The sequence below is a fragment of the Malaclemys terrapin genome, chromosome 15 (genome assembly GCF_027887155.1).
Source record: "Malaclemys terrapin pileata isolate rMalTer1 chromosome 15, rMalTer1.hap1, whole genome shotgun sequence".
In the NCBI taxonomy this organism is placed as follows: domain Eukaryota; kingdom Metazoa; phylum Chordata; order Testudines; family Emydidae; genus Malaclemys; species Malaclemys terrapin.
In genome coordinates, this window is record NC_071519.1 from 19240566 (window position 1) to 19262446 (window position 21881).

Genomic DNA, 21881 nt, shown 5'->3' on the forward strand with positions numbered 1-21881 from the left:
TACTTAAATACAACCAAAATATATAATTGAACTTTTTCCTTTCAACATTTCCATATTGATTCCTCACCCATCATGAGAAAGTCTAATGGAAGATGAAAAGAAATGAGTGATTTATTAGGCTGCAAAGCACCTATTACAATCATGAATAAACCCTACCAAACTCATTAACAGCTATTTGGAAAGCTGACCTGAGTAAATGTAATATGCGATTCAGTGGAGCAGCACTACAGACTTCATTTGATCAGCAGGTGAACAAGCAGCATTAGGAACTTGAGAAACAGACTCCAGATTAATATAATGGTCTGTTTAGGGAATACAGTAGTTCAACTATATATTTTAAGGAGGGTCCCCCTTTATATAAAACATCAAAACTTAGAAACTTACTGGTTTCTCTCAATTCATAATTCCTTCCAGCTTAGCTGGGCAGCCATGCTGACATATCACCTTTAAAACCATAAAAGCACTGAAGCAGTGCACTGGTTTAAACTGGTGCTTCAATTTTTAAATTAGGAAATTAAAAAAAATTACACTTACCCAGAATACGCCTCCATTCCATGCACAACATTGAAAAATCCGGCTTACTATCCGAGGTTCACTGGAGAGCAATAGAACACATGCATGTGAGACTATCACTGTAGCTTCTTCTCTTCAAAGCAAATTATCCCCAGCATCCTGGGTCACTGAGAACCACTTTTATACAATATCTTAAATAAGAATGTGCTGGGTGCCTTCAAAATATACACACACCTCTACCTCGATATAACGCGACCTGATATAACACGAATTCGGAAATAACGCAGTAAAGCAGTGCTCCAGGGGGGCTGGGCTGCGCACTCCGGTGGATCAAAGCTAGTTCAATATAACGCAGTTTCATGTATAACGCGGTAAGAATTTTTGGCTCCCGAGGACAGCGTTATATCGAGGTAGAGGTGTAATACCAACTTAATTCTAGTAATAGAATTTATTAAGTCAGCAGCACTGTAATTCTCCAACAATTCACCACACAAACTCATGACGTATGCTCACTGCAACACACAAGTTAATTTTTCAACTCTTATAGAAAACTAATGCTGTTGCATCAGAAAGACCATTTCAACATAGTATTAATTCCCAGCAGAAACTATTTTAAAATGGAATTAAAATTGAGATTATATATCAGTAATTTAGAGTAAAAGACTTTACAAGGATATTGTAATTATTCCAAGAACAAGCATTAGAAATCCAGGAAATTCAAAGTTAAAGGGTCAATACAAAAATCCAAAATGTTAAGGAATGGAAATGCACAGTTAAAACATCCATGCAGCAACTATTGAATTATGATTAGTGCATAACTGTATCTGCAGTCTCTCCACTGTAATAAGAGTACACGGCCTTCGTCCGTTAATTCCTCTCCAAAGTTCTTCCATCTGACCTCAGAGATTCCTAGGAGATGCCAGGTATATTCGTACGCGAGTTCTTTCAACCTCCCTATTTGTCTCAATGTCCTTACATTCCATGTGGCTATGATGATGTTATCTCTTCCATGGATCCTCTGTGTTGGGGTTACACCAATAGTACACTTGTCACGTCCGCCCTGGTGGGAGACGGATGGCACAGTCATTATTAACCTGGGCTGCGACCAATCCAGTATGGACATGGTTGACTTGCCCATCATATGGTGTGTCTTGGGCAAATTTCTAACCTGGAGGAGCCCATCCCTCCGCAGGCAGCCCCCTTTTAGTTGCCTCTTCTGTCCCCGGACCCACAGGGGGAAGTGGAGAGGACAAACATGCCAACGGCGTAGGATTCCTTGTGCATAAAGATATCAAGAATTCAGTATTAGGATGCCGCCCAATATCCAGCAGGCTTATTTCCATCCGTTATTTCCAGCAGCTGGTCCCTGGAACCCACCAGAGGAGAGGCAATTATTGATTTAGCCTAAGTGGAGCACAAGATCTGGCCCAAGAGGTGAATATAGCTGGACCGCTTGGTAATAGTGACCATAATATAATTACATTCAATATCCCTGTGGCAGGAAAAACACCACAGCGGCCCAACACTGTAGCATTTAATCTCAGAAAGGGGAACTACACAAAAATGAGGAGGTTAGTGAAACAGAAATTAAAGGGTACAGCGCCAAAAGTGAAATCTCTGCAAGCTGTGTGGAAACTTTTTAAAGACACCATAATAGAGGCTCAACTTAAATGTATGCCCCAAATTAAAAAACATAGTAAGAGAACCAAAAAAGAGCCACCGTGGCTAAACAACAAAGTAAAAGAAGCAATGAGAGGCCAAAAGGCATCCTTTAAAAAGTGAAAGTTAAATCCTAATGAGGAAAATAGAAAGGAGCATAAACTCTGGCAAATGAAATGTAAAAATACAATTAGGAAGGCCAAAAAAGAATTTGAGGAACTGTTAGCCAAAGACTCAAAAAGTAATAGCAATTTTTTTTTAAAGTACTTCAGAAGCAGGAAGCCTGCTAAACAACCAGTGGGGCCACTGGATGATCGAGGACGATGAGGCCATTGTGGAGAAACTAAATGAATTCTTTGCATCGACTTCATGGCTGAGGATGTGAGGGAGATTCCCAAACCCAAGCCATTCTTTTTAGGTGACAGATCTGAGGAACTGTCCCAGATTGATATATCGTTAGAGGAGGTTTTGGAACAAATTGATAAATTAAACAATAAGAAATCACCAGGACCAGATGGTATTCACCCAAGAGTTCTGAAGGAACTCAAATGTGAAATTGCAGAACTACTAACTGTAGTCTGTAACCTATCATTTAAATCAGCTTCTGTACCAGATGACTGGAGGATAGCTAATATGACGCCAATTATTAAAAAGGGCTCCAGAGGTGATCCCAGCAATTACAGGCCTGTAAGCCTGACTTCAGTACTGGGCAAACTGGTTGAAACTATAATAAAGAACAATATTGTCAGACATATAGATCAACATAATTTGTTGAGAAGAGTCAACATGGTTTTAGTAAAGGGAAATCATGCCTCACCAATCTAGTAGAATTCTTTGAGGGGGGTCAACAAGCATGTGGACCAAGGGGATCCAGTGGATATAGTGTACTTAGATTTTCAGAAAGCATTCAACAAGGTCCCTCACCAAAGGCTCTTACACAGAGTAAGCTGCCACGGGATAAGAGGGAAGGTTCTCTCATGGATTGGTAACTGGTTAAAAGATAGGAAACAAAGGGTAGGTATAAATGGTCAGTTTTCAGAGTGGAGAGAGGTAATAGTGGTAATAGTGTCCCCCAGGGATCTGTACTGGGCCCAGTCCTATTCAACATATTCATAAATTATCTGGAAAAAGGGTAAGCAGTGAGGTGGCAAAATTTGCAGATGATACAAAATTACAAAAGATAGTTAAGACCCAGACAGACTGCGAAGAGCTACAAAAGGATCTCTCAAAACTGGGTGACTGGGCAACAAAATAGCAGATGAAAATTAATGTTTATAAATGAAAAGCAATGTACATTGGAAAGCATAATCCCAACTATACATATAAAATGATGGGGTCTAAATTAGCTGTTACCACTCAAGAAAGAGATCTTGGAGTCATTGTGAATAGTTCTCTGAAAACATCCACTCAATATGCAGTGACAGTCAAGAATGCTGGGAATAATTAAGAAAGGGATAGATAATAAGACAGAAAATATCATATTGCATCTATATAAATCCATGGTACGCCCACATCTTGAATACTGTGTGCAGATGTGGTTGCCCCATCTCAAAAAAGATATATTGGAATTGGAAAAGGTTCAGAAAAGGGCAACAAAAATGATTAGGGGTATGGAACGACTTCCGTATGAGGAGAGATTAATAAGACTGGGACTTTTCAGCTTGGAAAAGAGACGGCTATGGGGAGATATGATTGAGGTCTATAAAATCATAACTGTTACAGAGAAAGTACATAAGGAAGTGTTGTTTACTACTTCTCATAACACAAGAACTAGGGGTCACCAAATGAAATTAAATAGGCAGCAGGTTTAAAACAAAAAAAAAGGAAGTATTTCTTCACACAACACACAGTCAACCTGTGGAACTCCTTGACAGAGGATGTTGTGAAGGCCAAGACCATAACCGGGTTTAAAAAAGAACTAGATAAATTCATAGAGGATAGGTCCATCAATGGCTATTAGCCAGGATAGGCAGAAATGGTGTCCCTAGCCTCTATTTGCCAGAAGCTGGGAAAGGGCAACAGGGGATGGATCGCTTGATGATTACCTGTTCTGTTCATTCCCTCTGGGGCACCTGGCACCAAGGGCTATTCTTATGTCTAAAGGCAGTACCGTTCAATATCACAGTGGTACAAGTCTACGCCCCTACAACAGACTATGACGATGAGCAAATTGAAGATTTTTACAATCAGCTACAAGACATTATCGATAAGGTACACAAGAAAGATGTCCTGATGGTACAGGGAGATTGGAATGCTAAAGTGGGTACCTACGCACAGGCGAGATTACTGTGGCCCTATATGTAATGCGGTAACCAATGAGAGAGAACTGAGACTTTTGGAGTTTGCCAGCTATAACAATCTGGTTCTTGCAAACACATTAGGAGCACATAAAGCATCCAGACGATCAACGTGGCATGCACCTGATGGTCTACATCATGGTGCAAAACTGATTTTGTTCTGGGATCAACAGAGCTAAAACAAGGAGCTTCCATGGTGACTTTGGGTCACAAATGAAATACTACAAATGTGTGACATCAGAAGAGAAATCAAGAGAGACAAGAACAGCACTGAGAGAGCTGATAAATACAGAGCGATTGGCAGAAAGATCAAGAAAGGAATGAAAGTGGCCAAGGTGATAGGGATAGAAAAACAATGCTCTAAAATATAATAAAAATAGCAAACTAGCCTTCCAGATTGTAAAAGATCGACCAAAGCTAACGTCATTCAAGACAAAGAAGGGAACAGTCTTACAGAAGAAAAGGACATCATCAATAGGTGGACAAACTACTGCTCTGATCTATACAACCACCAGACAAATGGAGATTCTAGTGTCCTAGACAGCCCAGATTCAACAGAGGAGGATGACTTTCCAATACTGCGTGAAGAAGTGGAGACAGCTGTGAAAGCACTCAAGAACAGAAAGGCTCCAGGTATTGACAACATCTCAGCTGAACTGATGAAATTCAGAGGAGAAACAGTAAGAGATGTACTCACCAAGATCTGCAACGAGATCTGGCAGAATGGTAAGTGGCCCTCCATGTGAACACGGTCACTAATCATCACTCTGCCAAAAAAAGGCAACCTGCAATTGTCTCAAAATTACCGGACCATAAGCTTAATTAGCCATCCCAGCCAAGTGATATTGAAAGTCATATTGAACAGATTGAAGCCACAAGCGGAGAATATTATCACTGAAGAACAGGCTGGCTTTCGCGCTGGAAGAAGTACCACAGAACAGATTTTCAATCTCGTGTTCTACGTGAGAAGTACTTACAACATCAGCAGGACATCTACACATCTTTGTTGACTTCAAGAAGGCGTTTGACAGAGTATGGCATGAAGCTCTCTGGGCAACCATGAAGAAGTACAATGTTGGTGGTAAGCTTATTCTTACCAATAAACAACTGTATGCCAAGGCCAGCAGTGCAGTTCTCGTCAATGGCACAATAGGAGAGTGGTTTCGCACCACTGTTGGAGTCCGGCAAGGCTGCCTTCTTTCACCCACACTGTTCAACATCTACTTGGAGCACATAATGACTGATGCCCTAGAAGATCACATATGCAGAGTCAGCATTGGGGGGCGAACAGTCTCAAATGTTCGGTTCGCTGATAACACTGACGGCCTGGCAGGTAGCAAAGATGAAGTTGCCAACCTTGTGAAATGATTGGATGAAACCTCCGCAAAATAGGGCATGGAAATCAGTGCAGAAAAAACCAAGCTGATGACAAACAGAATCAGTTCACATATCACGGTCAGTGGACAAGAGCTGGAGACAGTGAAACAGTTCAAGTATTTGGGGGCAATCATCACTATGAAGGATGAAAGACAGAAATTCTGGCAAGAATTGCGCAAACAGCAGCAACAGTGGCAAAGCTAAAGCCAATCTGGAGGAACAAGAACATCTCCCTGGAATCCAAACAAACTACTACACGCACTGGTCAGCTCCATTTTTCTGCATGTGTGCGAGACATGGACCCTTACGGCAGAACTTGAATGGAAAATACAGGTAGTAGAGATGAGATACTTTCGTAAAATCCTGGGCATCTCCCACTTCGACCACGTCAGTAATGAAGAGGTCCACAACATCATCACCCAACGCGCTGGGTCATATGAAAATTGCCGGACGACTGTGAAGAAGCGCAAGCTGAAGTGGTGCATGTAACAAGATCATCTGGCCTATCCAAGATCACCCTCCAAGGGACAGTACAGGGGAAGAGAAGAAGAGGTAGACAGTAGAAGAGATGGACTGATGACATAAAAGAGTGGACAGGAATGGACTTTGCGGAGACTCAAGCACAGACACACAATCGTCAGGGGTGGAGACAATTGGTTGATTGCTTACCAGTGATGGTGCCCCAACGACCAATGCGGTTATGGGAGTGATGATGATGATGATGTATCTGCAGTCCCAGGTTACATTAAACTGATTTTTAAAGACATGTTCAATATTTAAAACTTTGACTAGATGACCCTTGCGGACCCTTCTAACCGTATAGCTCTAAGTCTATACTAACACTACAGAGCAGAGAGAAGGTTCTTTGGGTGCTCTATGTTCTCTGGGACCATCCTCTTCCCTTCTCTCTCTTTGGGATATTTGGAAGGCAGTGGCCTTTTTGAAAGAGGGCAGTTCTATGGGAACCTCTGTAGAAGAACTTTACTCATCAGTCTCTGCTGTAAAAAGTTTATTATGAAGAAGAACAGTAAAATATGATCACTAATCCTAAAATAATACACCTCTACCCCGATATAACACTGTCCTCAGAAGCCAAAAAAACTTACCCCATTATAGGTGAAACTGCGTTATATCGAACTTGCTTTGATTCACCGGAGCGCGCATCTCCCACCCCCCCCCCACAGCACTGCTTTACTGCGTTATATCCGAATTCGGGTTATATCAGGATAGAGGTGTAATTCAAATGCAGCTAATCCATGAGATTTCAGTACATTAACTGTATGGAAAGTCTGAAGAGTTGCCTTATTCGATAACGAAAATCATTCAGGGCAACAACAACAAAAAGACAGGCATATGGTGCTATTTCTTAAAAGATTGACCTTTTATAAAGTAAAAATTAATGCAAATTAATTGATTTAACAAAGAGGTTGAATCCATGCCTTAAGTGCAAAAATTAACCTGATCCTCAACAAGGAAGCCAAAAAAAGTGCTACCATAATCTGGAGACTAGACACCCAGGTACAAATCCTGTTTTGGTCACAAGTGGAAATAAATTTGAGGATCTCTTCCTAGTCCTTAGTGGATGTTTTTTCCACATCACTGAAGAACATGATATGACTGGGAAACAACAGTTGTTTTGGAAGCCCTGCAACATTCCGAGGTGTGATGGCAGAACTGTATGTGGAAAGCTTACTTCCAAATCTCACAACTGCCAGCACTGCATACAATGTCTCTTCTGTAAGACAGCCACAGAATACAGGCAATGGATCAAACTAGTTACCCACCAGGTCAGTATCCTGTCTCCAACAGTGGCTGCTTCAGAGGAATATGTAAAAATCCGTGTTCTCAGTTGGCTTATGTCTTGATGCATGAGGGTTCATAACTCTTCTTTTTTTTAAATCCTCTCTCATTAACCATATAAAATTTCTGAATCTTGCCAAGCTCTTGGCCTCAATGATATCTTGTGGAAGTCACTGCTACAGGTGCCTTATGTAAAAAGCGTATCTCCTTTAATCCATTTTACATTTATTACCTTTCTGTTTCAATGACAGTTGGCTCATGAATCCAGTTTTAGTATTTCAGAGCCATCCAGTATTTAAGAGATATTCTGACCCCATGGACCTTCAGGTAGTATGTCCCTACTATTAAGGGACATATTTTCATCCCAATGCATGGAGATGTAAGCAAATCCACACTCTCCTCAAACTCCCTCCTATCTGGACTACTCTGAAATATCACATATGTGGACAAATTTTCTGGCAGATTGTTCCCAATTCAGTGTGACTTTCAATTTCCCCAGTCATTTAGGGCCTCCATAGTCCTAGTCAGAACGATTCTGCTTACAAATGATTTTCTGTCTCCCTGTCCTCAGTAGATGGTAGATTGAGAGGGCACAAACAAATCCATTAGTCTAACACTTAAGCTCCTTTACTCACTTCTCCAGCTTCCTCTCCTCACTCTGAGCTCTCCGCTGGGCGAGCACGCTGCTTGCTCTCCTTTTTCTCTGCTCTTCTCTTTTCTGTTGGATCCGGGCATCCAGCTTGGAGATTGTGCAGATCCCCCAGATGGAGTCCTTAATTCCCTGCAGACACAAGGAAACAGCACACCCGAACTCAACATACTTTGGGCAGTCAAAGTAAAAGTTACAAGGGAAACTATCAATTGAAAAATCATCTTCATAAAAGTTACATATATTATCTGTAATCCCCTATATTATAGAAACTGAAGGAATTTTACAAATCTCTTCATTATGATCACTGAGTCAGTTTACTTTTGCACGCTTCAGTCAGCTAGGGACAGTAAAAAATAGCAGCTTCACTTTCTGGTGCATGCACTGGCCTAAACTTCTGTCTTTGGGTTACAAACTCTCCAGGGGAAGGTATGAAGTATAAAACGGTTTTCCTTGCATTTATTTTTTTATTTTATGTCAACATTTCTATTCATAGTGGCCTTTCAAAAAAAAAAAATTTGTAAACAAGACCTCCATTTCAGGGGTACTAAATTGTGCAGTAGTTTCCCTTTCAAGGAAAATCTCACAGTTTAGGTGGGTCTGAGAGGCTTATATGTAAAACTGATGTATATAAAACTGCAGGTGTGCATTGCATTTTAAAAGACAAGGGCCCAGCCTCAAGGAGCTCAGTCTAGTGCAGACAGTCAATTAATGAAGATAACGTGTCACAGTTGCGGGATAACAAAACAAGGAAGTGGAGGAAATGCTCCTGAGACAGCGATTTTGGCACACGCTAAAAATAAAGGCTATGTTTCTGTATTGCTCTATTTTTTACGTCATCTTGGCCATGCTCAGAAGTGGCAACAGAGAGCACCTGTGGTGAGATCAATGGTGGAAGGACACTCAAAAGTCATGAGCTTCTGAGGTAGAATTCAAAGGAGAATAGAGAGGCTGTTAGGAGTAGCAAAGAAGGGAGCAGTTGTTCTCTTTGGGACAGTTTGGCCACCTGTCCTGTGTTCCCTCAGCTCCCATCATTCCCTCAGACTGCAATTTGGATGAAAGCCAGCAACAGTACTCAAGTCAGGAGGGGAAGCCAATACTGTTAATTGTAGCCAAGGTTCAGTTCAATACATTACATCAACTATTTTCAGTGGCCCAGTGACCTAAATCATAAACATTTTAGTCACCTCTAAAAGGAACAGTAGAAAGTAATTTGTCATTTATTTTTTTTTAAAAGGTGTAATTTCTTGTTGACTTCCCACTATTTATAGCCCCTCTCTCAGAAGCCAGAGAATCGTTTCTTTCCTTGTCTGTTTTCTCCTATCTGGCAAAAAGTGCTTTTTCTCCTGCCAATTTGTATATGAAGCTGGAATTAACCCAGCTGGGTTTCTTTACTGCCTTGTTTGTAACACAAGCTGATAAGCAAGATTGTCACAGCCATTTGAAGCGTAGTTATTAGTTTCTTAATGCTGTGCTATCAATAGAAGTATCAATCTACAAGATAGTGTTTCAAGGATCTCCCAAGAACTGGTGCATTTTATTTGTAATTTCTCACCAAGAGTGGGGAGTTAATACAATTTATGATGCATCTTTACACATGATATATTCTTTATTCTTAGTCCACCAATGGATACATGGAAAGGGAGGCACGCTAAGCATTAAAGAACAGGATATAATCTGAATATTCAAGACATATAATATTGATTGGTCTATCAGTCTATTTTGCCAAGAATCTCACTATGCCACTTATACAAGGGGAAAAAAAGATCCCGAAGAGATTCTGGGCTCAAGAAAAACTGAGAGACTTACCCTGACGAGATCATGAAGGAAGGTTTTCACACTGTCTGCCATCTCTACTCCAGCATCACCTCTGATTCCAAAACTATCAACTACAGGGAGAAGGGAAGAGAAGAGCCCAAACCTCTGTCATCGTGCAGAGATGGGAAACTGATGGAGCCTGGCAGAGAGAAAAGGAAACATTACCATGTTAAATGTGAACAAAGAATTCCTGGTTTACACATTGATGTGTGTAATGGAATTGTAAGTTTAATAGCATCTCGGCCATTTTAAACAGAAGGCAATATTTGTCCAGGCGACATGAGTAATTTTAACACTTACTACTATATTAATGTGCAGCATTTCTGAAGAAAAGGCATGACAATTGTAAAACACATCAATCACCTCCTCTCCCACCCCCAAAAATAGATGGGCACAGGGCCTCTAAAGGTTTGAAAGTTGTAAAATTCAGACTTTTGAACTAATGAAATAAAGTTCTGCATTAACTCCACTCGTCAGTGTTGCAACCCATATCTAGGAATGAAGCCATATACCCTGAAAAAGCTCCAGCTAGTACAAAATGCAGCTGCCTATCTGCTTACAACACAAGTCACCATGAGCACATCACTCCAGTACTCTGCTCTCTGCAATGGATCTCACCAAACAACTGTCCAATTCAAGATATCTATCCTGATATACAAAGCTCTCCATGGGATCGGCCTCTACCTACTCAACTGATTACTTCTAAAAAGCTGTGGTTAGGGTTGCAGACTTGTCACAGTGGTGAAAAAGTCACAGATACCATGACTTCTCCGTTTGTCCATGACTTCCATATGGGAAGATTCTAGGTGGGTCATCCAACAACCTGGTGTAGAGAGGAGGTTGCGTGGGGGAGTTGGAGAGCTAGTTTACCCTACACTCACCCCAAGCTGCAGTTCCTGAGTCCCACGGGGTTGGGCTCAGCTCCCTGCTCCAGGCATTGCAACCTGGCACACGTAATGATAGAGGAGTGGCCGGCCAAATTTGAGTGAATGGCAGTGTGACCTTTTTCCGGAGCTAAGGACTCTTTACACAGGAAGACCTAGTGTAGTCTACGGGCTGGTCTACACTGGGGGGGGGATCGATCTAAGATACGCAACTTCAGCTACGTGAATAGCGTAGCTGAAGTAGAAGTATCCTAGATCGATTTACCTCGGGTTCTCACGGCGCAGGATCGACAGCCGCTCCGGAGGAGTTCCGGAGTCGACGGGGAGCACGTTCGGGGATCGATATAGCGCGTCTTAACGAGACGTGATACATCGATCCCCAATAAATTGATCACTACCCGCTGATACGGCGGGTAGTCTGGACGTACTCTACATCAAAGAAATAAGTACTGCAGGAGGTAAAGGGCAGGCCAGAAGAGACAGACAAAGTGACTTAGGGCTTTGACTACATTAGGGATTTGTTCACTGTCACCTGTGTACATTGATGTAATTACACCATAACAAAACCCAACATAGGTGTGCTGCACCAAAGTAAAGAGGAGTTTGCACCAGTAAGACTTACCTTGACTTTGAATATTCTTTAGTGGTATTCCGTAACTTGGTAATACAAGAGGTCACCACATCATAGTCTTCAGTGTTATATTTTAGCTGAGACATGTTGTGAATTTTTTATTTTTTGCTTCTTTTAAAAAAAGCAGATTTCTTGATTTTCAAGACTAATTGGTGTGGTTCTATGGTATTTTGACAAAAAAAAATCCTGAGTGACAAATTCCTAGTGTTAAGGAGTTGCATACGTGCTAGTACTGGCTGCTATGCCATTCTGGCTTCATCGGTTTCTCTAGAATTTAAGCTTTTAAGTTTTTTCTGGTTAGGAAAACAACCCTTCTGGTTAGGAACAAAACACTTCAAATACCCAACCAACACAGTGTCTGCAGGCGGTCTAAAATAGTGGTAAGTTAAATGTCAACATTGTTAACTATTTAACTGCTGAACATTTTAACTCTAAATATTCAGATATTCTGAATCTGTGGGCAAATCTGAGTACTACAATTATTCTCCAAAAACTCTATTTGAGACAGACTTTAAAACACAGCTGTACCAAGGAATTTACAGAGCACTGCTGGCAACTAAACAATTTGTCAACCTATTCCAGCATGATGCACAGCTTTTCACGTTCTTCTTCCTGCAGGAGCACACAAATGCTCAGCCATAGAAGTGAATCATTTAATTTCTACAATAACTGAAGAGTTATAAATACCCAGTTTCAGGATCTGTATCAATAAGCAACAGCCTTTAGCAGACACTGACGTCAGCCAATGATCTAAACCCTGACCTTCACACACATTCTGTTTTGCAGTTTTATATCTACCGCATTCAAACCAGACATTGTGTTGATCAAAGCAAGACTCTTTGGGTGTGTCCTTATCTCTAAGCACCAAAACTCAGTGACCAAAACTAATCTGGGAATGGTATTTGTTGTAAGAGCACAGAAGGTGGCAAAACAGATGGGCCATAAGATGGAGTGGGGTCTAAGAGAGGTAGACCGGAACCTAAGCGAAGATGATGATGTCTGCTAGTATTAAACATTTAACTGGACATAGAGATCTGAAAATAATATTTCATCTGTGAAATAGCCTAGTAGAAAAACAAGAGATCTCAGAATGAGTATGCAGGATGAAAGGACAGTTATGAAACACGTAAGAGTCAGTAAGGCAGAAATTACCAAGTGACTTGGGAGTCAAACATTTTTCACAATCATCATAGAATCACAGAATATCAGGGTTGGAAGGGACCTCAGGAGGTCATGTAGTCCAACCTCCTGCTCAAAGCAGGACCAATCTCTCCATTTCCTCCTCCAGTAGTATACACACACACACAAATTAAAGGGAAAGTATGGCAGACACATTTTATTCCATAAATGTATCCAGTGAAATCTTCTTCTATGAGATTTTCTCACTCAATTTTTAAAAAGGAAACACACTGGATTTCTGACCTGTGTCAAATAGAAACCCATCTTGTTTACAGTCCTACATTGGCCTTCCATGGCTAAAGAATCACTAGTGTTGCAAGTCTGAGATGAGCCTTCTGCCTCCAGCCGTAGGCTCAGGATGGTGATTAGCAGATGACTCTAGTGTCTATGTGCATGTGTCCACAGAAAGTGGTTTATGATAATCCCCTAAAAGCTCAAATCAGAAACATGTTTCTATACTAAAAATATTCTCCCTGCAAGTCCTATGCTATCACTAGTTTATTATAAGGGATGTGGGGCCCAGTGGACTGCCTGGATTGGGAGTCAAAGGACCTGGGTTCCATTCCCAGCTCTGTCACTATCCAGCTGTGTAATCGTCATCCTCTCTGCCTCACGTGTAACAGAGACAATGATAACCTCCTTTGTAAAGAATTTTGAAATCTACAGATGAAAAGCACAATATAAAAGGAAACCTATTATTATTGTAGGGTCTCACAACTCCTGTGCTCTTAGCACTAATTACTCCAAACACTCTCACCATCAAATTTTGAGCCTTCAGCTTCTCTTAAAGTGTCAAAAAAGCACTGGTCCAGCATGTAGATCATCACCTAAAGACTATGGACTGTACTAACCGCAAAACCCACTGAATCACTCCATCTCCCAGTTAAGAGAAAAAACAAGCTGCTAACCTCACTCTCTCACTAGTGACGGAGCAGAAGGGCTAGTTCATTCCTGAGTGGTCTGTTACAACATTCGTCACTTTATCATCTTTGTTGTCATATAATTAAAACACTGAATATAAGTCATTAATGCTTCAACGCATTTGTCCTCATCACAAGAACGAGAACACAGTTCAAAATAACTAGTAAACTCTCCTCAGAGTCCAGGTCTGGAATAGCAGAGGGTGCCGCAGGCTGGGATAGACGTTCAGAAGCAGAACTATATAAGGTAATCCTGCACAGAACCAGCCTGGCTTGTGACTACCTCTAACCCATGTTATTAGTCCCTCAATTTCATGAGCCCTAAGTTAACTCACAAATGGACACAGTCAACCTGAAATCAATTTTTTAAAAACGTGAAGTAGTTTTTGGTCCCAGGGCTGACCCTGACAATTTCGGCGGTTTTGAAGTTACATTTTCCTGTTTTTAAAAATCTCCCCCTCCCATATTGCTGTGTGAAAGATTCATACAGAGGAGACAGAAACGTTTACAATGCATATAATCATCAAACTGACAAAGGTAGAGAAGAAAGTGTTTTCTCTGATCTCTTTCAATTATCGCAACGTTCTGTGTAAAAAAGGTTCAGGAAGCCCCCACCCCTCAGCAGCTAGAACATGTCTCCGGGCGGCCTAGGGGTTACAGTCTGAAGCAGCAGCCAGAGGGAGACAGGGAGAGGGAACCTGGGGCTGGGCACTCCACCGCTTCCGACTCAGGGCCCTCTTGAGTACTTAAGGATGCTGTTCGCTACCTGCAATCTGGCTAACACACTTCTCTGGGTCTCCTACCACTTTGTCCCTCCTCAAGGCACATCAAGGCTTTTGGTTATCCTGTGCAATGGGAGCCACAATGCTGCCTGTGCACCAGCCCCCTCCTGGTGATGAATCCTCCTTGCGTAGTCCCTCCACAGTTGTGAGCACAGGTCCATCTCCCTCTGCTCCCTGCCCCACTGCACTGCAAGGCCTCTTTTTAAACCCCTCCTCCCACTGGAGCATGCCCAGCAGGCCCACCGGGAAGGGCTTCTGGGGCCCAGAGTTGTTCCTGTATCCCCATTCCATCGTAGGAGGCTAATCCACTCCATCACAGTGCCCTTTTAAATTAATTAATATCAGGGTGGATAAAAATCAAAGATTTTTAAAAAATAAAATAAATCAGATTTTTTTATTTAAATCAGATTTTTTTGATAAAATGCTTTTTGAGGAAAAAACCTATCTTAAGAGAGTTTTAATAGTTTAAATTATAGCTCAAAGATATCTCCCCATGGAATAGGGATTATAAATTCTAATTCTATAGTATGAGACAATATATTAATGTAATGTTTAAGAAAAGTTTTGTAAATGAGTTCCAATAGTTCATGGATTAGGGACTCAATTTTATGGGGTTCCAGGGGCTTCTGTATAGATTATTTAGGTTAATCTTTCTATCTACCCAATGGGACTCAGTGCTCAGTCTAGAAAATACCATCAGAGAAGCTTAGTTTTGCAGTTCTCAAACTGTGGATTTGTGTCTCCAGAGATAACATGCTTGTAAACAGCAAAAATGTTTATAAATAAATAAATAATATATAGAGGTGAGAAATAACAGACCTCAACCCTATTGTCCCTCTGCAAATTTGTGTATCCAGAGTCAATCCCTTACCTCTCTTAAAGTGCAAAGTTTCAAAAAGTTCAATGAATAGAAGATTGTTGAGGGCAGAACAGATCTGGACAAGGAGAAGTCTGAAGATAAATGTGAGAAGGGAGGGACAGTCAGTAGAAACAAAAGTGAAACTGTTTGAGCAGCATATTCCAGAAGTCTTGAGGACTTTCTAAGTGTAGCCTTCATTGATTTGAGATCTACCATACCATTGTCTCACTAGAAGGGAAAACTTATAATGGCAGCAGGCCATAAGAGAGACCCAGTTTGGGAACAAGAACCATTCAAGAAATATATGTTTGCTGATGATGTTTTAAAGCAAGTCACACCAGTGAACTGGTGGAAATCACTGAAGTACTTGGATTCAGAGACTGTTGAAGTGATAATCTCACTTTTAACAGCAGTAGCTTCTTCTGCCGGTGTAGAAAGAATATTTTCTTCCTTTGGACTAATTCATTCCAAACTGAGAAATCGTTTGGGAGCTGAAAAAGCAGGAAAGCTTGTTTTTCTTTTCCAGATTATGAACAAACAGGAAAATGAAGGTGAAGACGACTGAGTTAGCTGCAGAAGCCAATATGTTAAGTTTCTCATATTGATCTCGCTGACAGTCGATTTAATTTTTTTTTTAATTTCATTTAACTATTTTAGTTAAAAACAATTTTAACAAAAACAAACCTGATTTTAAAAAACTTGAATGTTTAACTAAATTCAAAAATTCATATGCTTGTTTTGTTATAATAGTATATGTTTGCTGTTGAAGAAAAAAATCCAGAATACATAACGTTGTTGTTTTAGTAAATAAAACAGTTTAAGTGTCTGTCTGGTGATGTTCTCCTCCTAATACAGCCTGGCAAGAAAATCCTCCAAATATTAATGATTAACCTGTTGAATTGGAGATTGTTCACCTCCCAGTGACTTCATAAATATCTGCTTCAATTATCTTTGGTAAATGAAATAACCAAACATTCCTTTTCTGATATAGCTGTAAAACTAATCTGAAAAGTTTTCAAAATAAATCCCCGTTTAAAAATGTATAGCGTGTACCTTCTACAAATGAAACCTACATCTATCTCTGAGTTGTGAAGAATATGTATTAAGGTTATAACAACCAACAAGAATGCACTTTTATGTAGAAATCCATGATTAAATCGAGTCTTCCTGACTAAATCATGATTTAAATCAAATCCACCCTGCAAATTATATTTCATTATTGTGGTTTCTTTAGAATGCAAAGCTTTAGCCCAGATTTTTAAGTTGTCACCCCCAATTTGGGCCCCAGTTCTGCAATCAGATCCACATGGGGGCACTCCTGAGCCTCTGCAGAACCCCATTCTGCACATTCTTATTTCGCTCAGCCAGGTCTACATTTAAAACGTAGGTCAACATAGCTACATCACTCAGGGGGTGTGAAAAATCCACACCTTTGAGAGGTGTAGCTACGCCAACTTAGGTTTTAAGTGTAGATGCGGCTGAAGGAAGAATGCTTCATTGACCCAGTTTCTGTAAGCTTAGGAGGTGGAATTCCTGAAGCAATGGAAAAACTCCTTCCATTTCTGTAGTCTGTGTCTACACTATGGAGTAACGGTGGCATAGCTACGGCACTGTAGTAATATTGCTGTTGCATAGACATGGCCGCAGTGAAGTCAATGATTATACTAATGCAGCGATTTCTAATCTTTTTTCATTTGCGGACAGTCTGCAGACCCCCAGGAGTCCACGCATCACAGGTAGAAAACCACTGTTCTATGGTAACTACAACCTTTCGCGGACCCTTTAGACACAGTCTGTGGACCCCTAGGGGTTCGCGCACCACAGGTAGAAAACCACGTTACTAATGAATCTGTGTCAGATAAGGACATGAGTCACATTTATGGTTATAAATGAAAGTGTTTTTTGGCAATTAAGCCAATAGACAGCAGAAGCCCCTCAGCTGGGATGGGCCAAAGGACAGTATCATCCCAGTTAAGAGAGAAGTCCATGAATAAAGTCTAAAAGAATTTAAGTGGAAAAAATCCTGGGCTGAATAAATGTCCAGGAATAAAACGGATGATGGCTGTGCTGAAACAGCAGAGCTCTTCCCTTCACCTGCTGGCATTGGCTGAACACTTCCTCAGCAAGTGGCATTTTTCCAGTTCCAGTCACTGTCATTAAGCCAAGTCAGATCCCTAACAAATGTTCTTAGAAGGGGCCACCCCAGGCTACCTGATCCCCTACAAAGCAGCTGCGCCCACTGGATTTAGCCTCCAATTCAGCACATCCCTATAAAGCAGACACACCACACACCCCCAATTCAGTGTGTCCCTATAAATCTGCCTCCCCTTCCCCTGTACAATACCCCCCACTCCGTGATGGGGGATTCTTCCCCACCCTTCTCTCCTGTGGAGAAAGGACCCACTCGGTGGCTATGGGCCCCACTCCCCACAGAAACGGGGTAGCACCCAACAGAGGGAGACGGGGCAGGTCGGAAGAGGAAGGGCAAGGAGTTTGGGGTAACCCCAGGCAACCCAGAGCGAGGACGCTGGGGAGGGAGCCCTATGGAGTTGCCTGGGGTGAAGACAAAGGAGATGAGACACCTGAGGGGGAAAGCATCTGGGCCGGGACATGCAGGCAGGTCGGGGGAGTGCCTGGGGCAGGGAATGGATGTCACCCACAGCAACCAGGACAGGGAAGGCTGGATGCCCAGGAGGTGTCTAGGATAGAGCACCCAGGGCAGAGCAGGGGGCAGAGAGCAGGGGGAAGAGCACGGTGCCAGGGGCAGGGAGCGGGGAGTAGAGCGCAGTGCCCGGTGGCCAAGGAGCAGGCGGTGGGACATAGTGCCTGGGGCAGGGGGTGGGATGAGTCAGGAGTAGAGCGCGGTGCCCGGGACAGGGAGCGGGACGGGGTGTCAGGAGGTGTCTGGGATAGAGCACCCAGTGGAGGGCGGGACGGGGCAGGGAGTGGGGGACAGAGTGCGGTGCCCGGGGCAGGGAGCGGGTGGCAGGATGGGGTGCCCGGGGGTGTCTGGGATACAGCACCCAGCGGAGGACGGCACAGGGCAGGGAGCGGTGCCCGGGGCAGGGAGCGGGCGGCAGGATGGGGTACCCGGGGGTGTCTGGGATAGAGCACCCAGCGGAGGGCGGCACGGGGCAGGGAGCGGTGCCCAGGACAAGGAGCGGGCGGCAGGACGGGGCAGGGAGCGGGGGGCAGAGCGCGGTGCCCGGGGCAGGGAGCAGGCGGCAGGATGGGGTACCCAGGAGTGCCCAGGATAGAGCACCTAGCAGAAGGCAGCACGGGTCAGGGAGTGGGCGGCGGGACAGGGTACCCGGGGGTGTCCGGGATAGAGCGCCCAGCGGAGGGCGGCACAGGGCAGGGAGCGGGCGGCAGGACGAGGTGCCTGGGATAGAGCACCCAGCGGAGGGCAGCAGGGAGTAGGGCAGGGAGCGGGCGGCGGGACGGGGTGCCAGTGGGTGTCTGGGATAGAGCACCCAGCGGAGGGCGGCAGAGCGCAGTGCCCGGGGCAGGGAGCGGGCGGCGGGGCATAGCGCGGTGCACGGGGGGCAGGGAGCGGTGCACGGGGGGCAAGACAGGGGGCAGAGCGCAGTGCACGGGGGGCAGAGAGCGGGCGGCGGGACGCGGGGCATAGCGCGGTGCACGGGGGGCAGAGAGCGGGCGGCGGAGCATAGCGCGGTGCACGGGGGGCAGGGAGCGGTGCACGGGGGGCAAGACGGGGGGCAGAGCGCAGTGCACGGGGGGCAGGGAGCGGGCGGCGGGACAGAGCGCGGTGCACCGGGGGGCAGAGCGCAGTGCCCGGGGGGAGGGAGCGGGCGGCGGGACGGGGGGCAGAGCGCAGTGCACGGGGGGCAGAGCGCAGTGCACGGGGGGAGGGAGCGGGCGGCGGGACGGGGGGCAGAGCGCAGTGCACGGGGGGCAGAGCGCAGTGCACGGGGGGAGGGAGCGGGCGGCGGGACGGGGGGCAGAGCGCAGTGCACGGGGGGCAGAGCGCAGTGCACGGGGGGCAGGGAGCGGGCGGCGGGACAGAGCGCGGTGCACCGGGGGGCAGAGCGCAGTGCCCGGGGGGAGGGAGCGGGCGGCGGGACGGGGGGCAGAGCGCAGTGCCCGGGGGGAGGGAGCGGGCGGCGGGACGGGGGGCAGAGCGCAGTGCCCGGGGGGAGGGAGCGGGACTCACCCGGAGCTGCCGGCGGCGGGGAGACGCTTCCAGGGCTCCACGGCTTCCCAGGCCGGACTTCCCAGCCCAGCGCGCCGGCCGGCCGAGACACACTGCGCATGCGCCAGCAGCCTCCCCAGCCTTGCAGCACTCACGGCGGCCGCCAGGGGAGCTCGCTGTGCGGCACCGGCCTGCGGCCGCGCATGCGCAGCCCGTCCCCATCAGGGGCGCAATGCACGGGGGGCGGGGGGAGAGGCACAGCCTTCAACGCCCCCTACTGAAGCAACCTTGGGGCGGGGGGAGGCAGAGTCTGGGGCTGGGGGCTCCAGGGCCTGGGCATATTGCTGGGGCCCGGGGCCCCCCTCCAGCCTAGTGCTGGGGCTGCCCATGGTGGAACACACACAACAGCTGAGCCTGGCCCGGTGCCCCGCATGCCAGGCTCCCACCAGCGCCCTGCCCCATCACTCAACTCCTGGGTTCTATTCCCGCCATGACCTCAAGCATCTCTGGACCCATTTCCCCTTCTGTACAAGGGGGAGAACACAGACCCATCTCACAGTTGGGTTGTCTTTTTGTCTATATTACATTTCTTACGATTCATAATTGTAGTTGTATTCATGGAGATGGGCCCCGTTTCTCACTCCAGTTTTGCACCAGATAACTTTTGCTGACTTCAGTGCAGCTGCTCCTGATTTATGATGGTACAACTCACAGGAGAACCAGGCCCAGGATCTTTGACATCTGATCCTGCCACTTATTCCCCACCTGAAGACGTGAAATCCACTGTGACATCAGACTCATTTCCCCAGCCTTTCACTGTGGTCTTATACAGAGGATTATGCCTAGGTCTTCACTGCAAAATATAGGTTTGTTTTTGCATTAAGATAGCTATTGCAATGTAAAATCCTAGTGGAGACAAGGCACGGGTAGTTTTTACCTTGATGTAGCTTGTTGGAGTCAACCCTCTAAGCCCAAACTGGGGTTAACTTGGACTAGCTACATTGATGAGCTAAGGATAAAAGACAGGGAAGGAAAATTCAGTAAATGACACAAGCAGAACTGTCTGTAATTTGAACATGTACCTGTTTCCCACAAAGTGGCAGTATGGGTCTCTGAGTGAAAATGAGGCCTGTGTTTCTGCTCCTATGGGCAAAGAGACCATGCCCTATGTACCACCTCCTCCTATGATGGCTTTAGAGCAGATGAGCCAATCTGTATGCATACCAGCAGTTCTACATACAACAACTTCTCCTTCCAGCTATTAATGCACCATAATATTAATTAGTGTGGGGGAGGGTTGTGACAGCTTTATGAAGAATATCGTTACATTACAAATCACTCACTTATTGAGGGTGGGGCTAAGTCTCTGTGAAGAGTGAGGAGGAGCAGAGGGATGGACAGGGTATATGACACAAATGAGCATCTCTCAGTGCAACAGATGGTTCTTCCTCTTAACTGAATAATAACTGTGCCCTGGGCAATAAACATCTCAGGATGTCTGCCCAGGATGTAGTTATTACCTTGTAAACAGGAAGTATCCTGCAATTATCTCATTATAATAACAAGCCAATGCTCTGGACTAGTCAGAGCATTCTGAAGCCAATGAGTGTAGACTAACTGTGTGAGGGGACATCACCCCACACTCTTCCCTTCTCCAGAGCTTAGAATGGCAACTGGTTAAACAAGTGCATTACTCAGTTAACACAGTTCTATGTTTCTCAATTATAATTATCTCAGGGTATGTCTACACTACAGCAGCGACAGCAGCACAGCTATGGTGATTCAGCTGTGCCACTGTAGTGCCATAGTGTTATTGCTTCCTGCATAAATAGACAGGGGTTTTCCATTGCTGTAGGTTAGCTGCCCCTCTGGGAGGCAATAGCTAAGTTGACAGAAGAAAAGCCGCGTCTACGATGGGGGTTAGGTCGACCTAACTACATTGCACCGGGAGCAAAATTTTTCACAGCCCTGAGCAATGTAGTTAGGTCGATCTAATTTTTAAGTGTAGATTAGGCCTCGGAGTTATTCCCTAGGACAGATCACCTCATCTTCATCATAGGAGATATGCTAACCATTGGTATTTGAGGTAGGGCAGGACTGAGCTAACCCTACAAGCATTGATTCAGGAAGTGAAGACAGGATTAGTGGTCTCTGCACACCAAAAACCAAAACAAAAATTCTTATTGCAAACAAACCCACCCACCCCAGCACAGCAACCTTCCTCCATCTACATATTCATCCTTACGGCCCCTTTTTCTGCTCAGCCATTGGCAGCAGGCTCCTCCAGCCCCAGACAGGGAGCTCAGATCCTTCACACTAGCTATAGTGCTGTTACAAAGGATTCTGGGCCACGTTCCGAG

At 44.7% G+C, this 21881-nt stretch overlaps 1 protein-coding gene across 2 annotated transcripts in view; it reads right to left on the minus strand.

Moving 5' to 3' along the window:
• The window catches only part of EI24 (EI24 autophagy associated transmembrane protein), a 36687-nt gene that overhangs the window by 12487 nt on the left and 2319 nt on the right, over window positions 1–21881 (minus strand). The window contains exons 1-4 of one of the 2 annotated variants that reach the window (XM_054005351.1): window positions 19543–19629; window positions 10105–10252; window positions 8282–8427; window positions 535–595 (exon numbers count right to left, since the gene is read on the minus strand). In XM_054005351.1, the coding sequence (XP_053861326.1) occupies window positions 535–595; window positions 8282–8427; window positions 10105–10146 (249 nt within the window). In that variant the 5' untranslated portion in view covers window positions 10147–10252; window positions 19543–19629. Of the gene's footprint in view, window positions 1–534; window positions 596–8281; window positions 8428–10104; window positions 10253–19542; window positions 19630–21881 lie in introns of those variants that run through there. The other variant, XM_054005350.1, reaches the window with a different exon arrangement.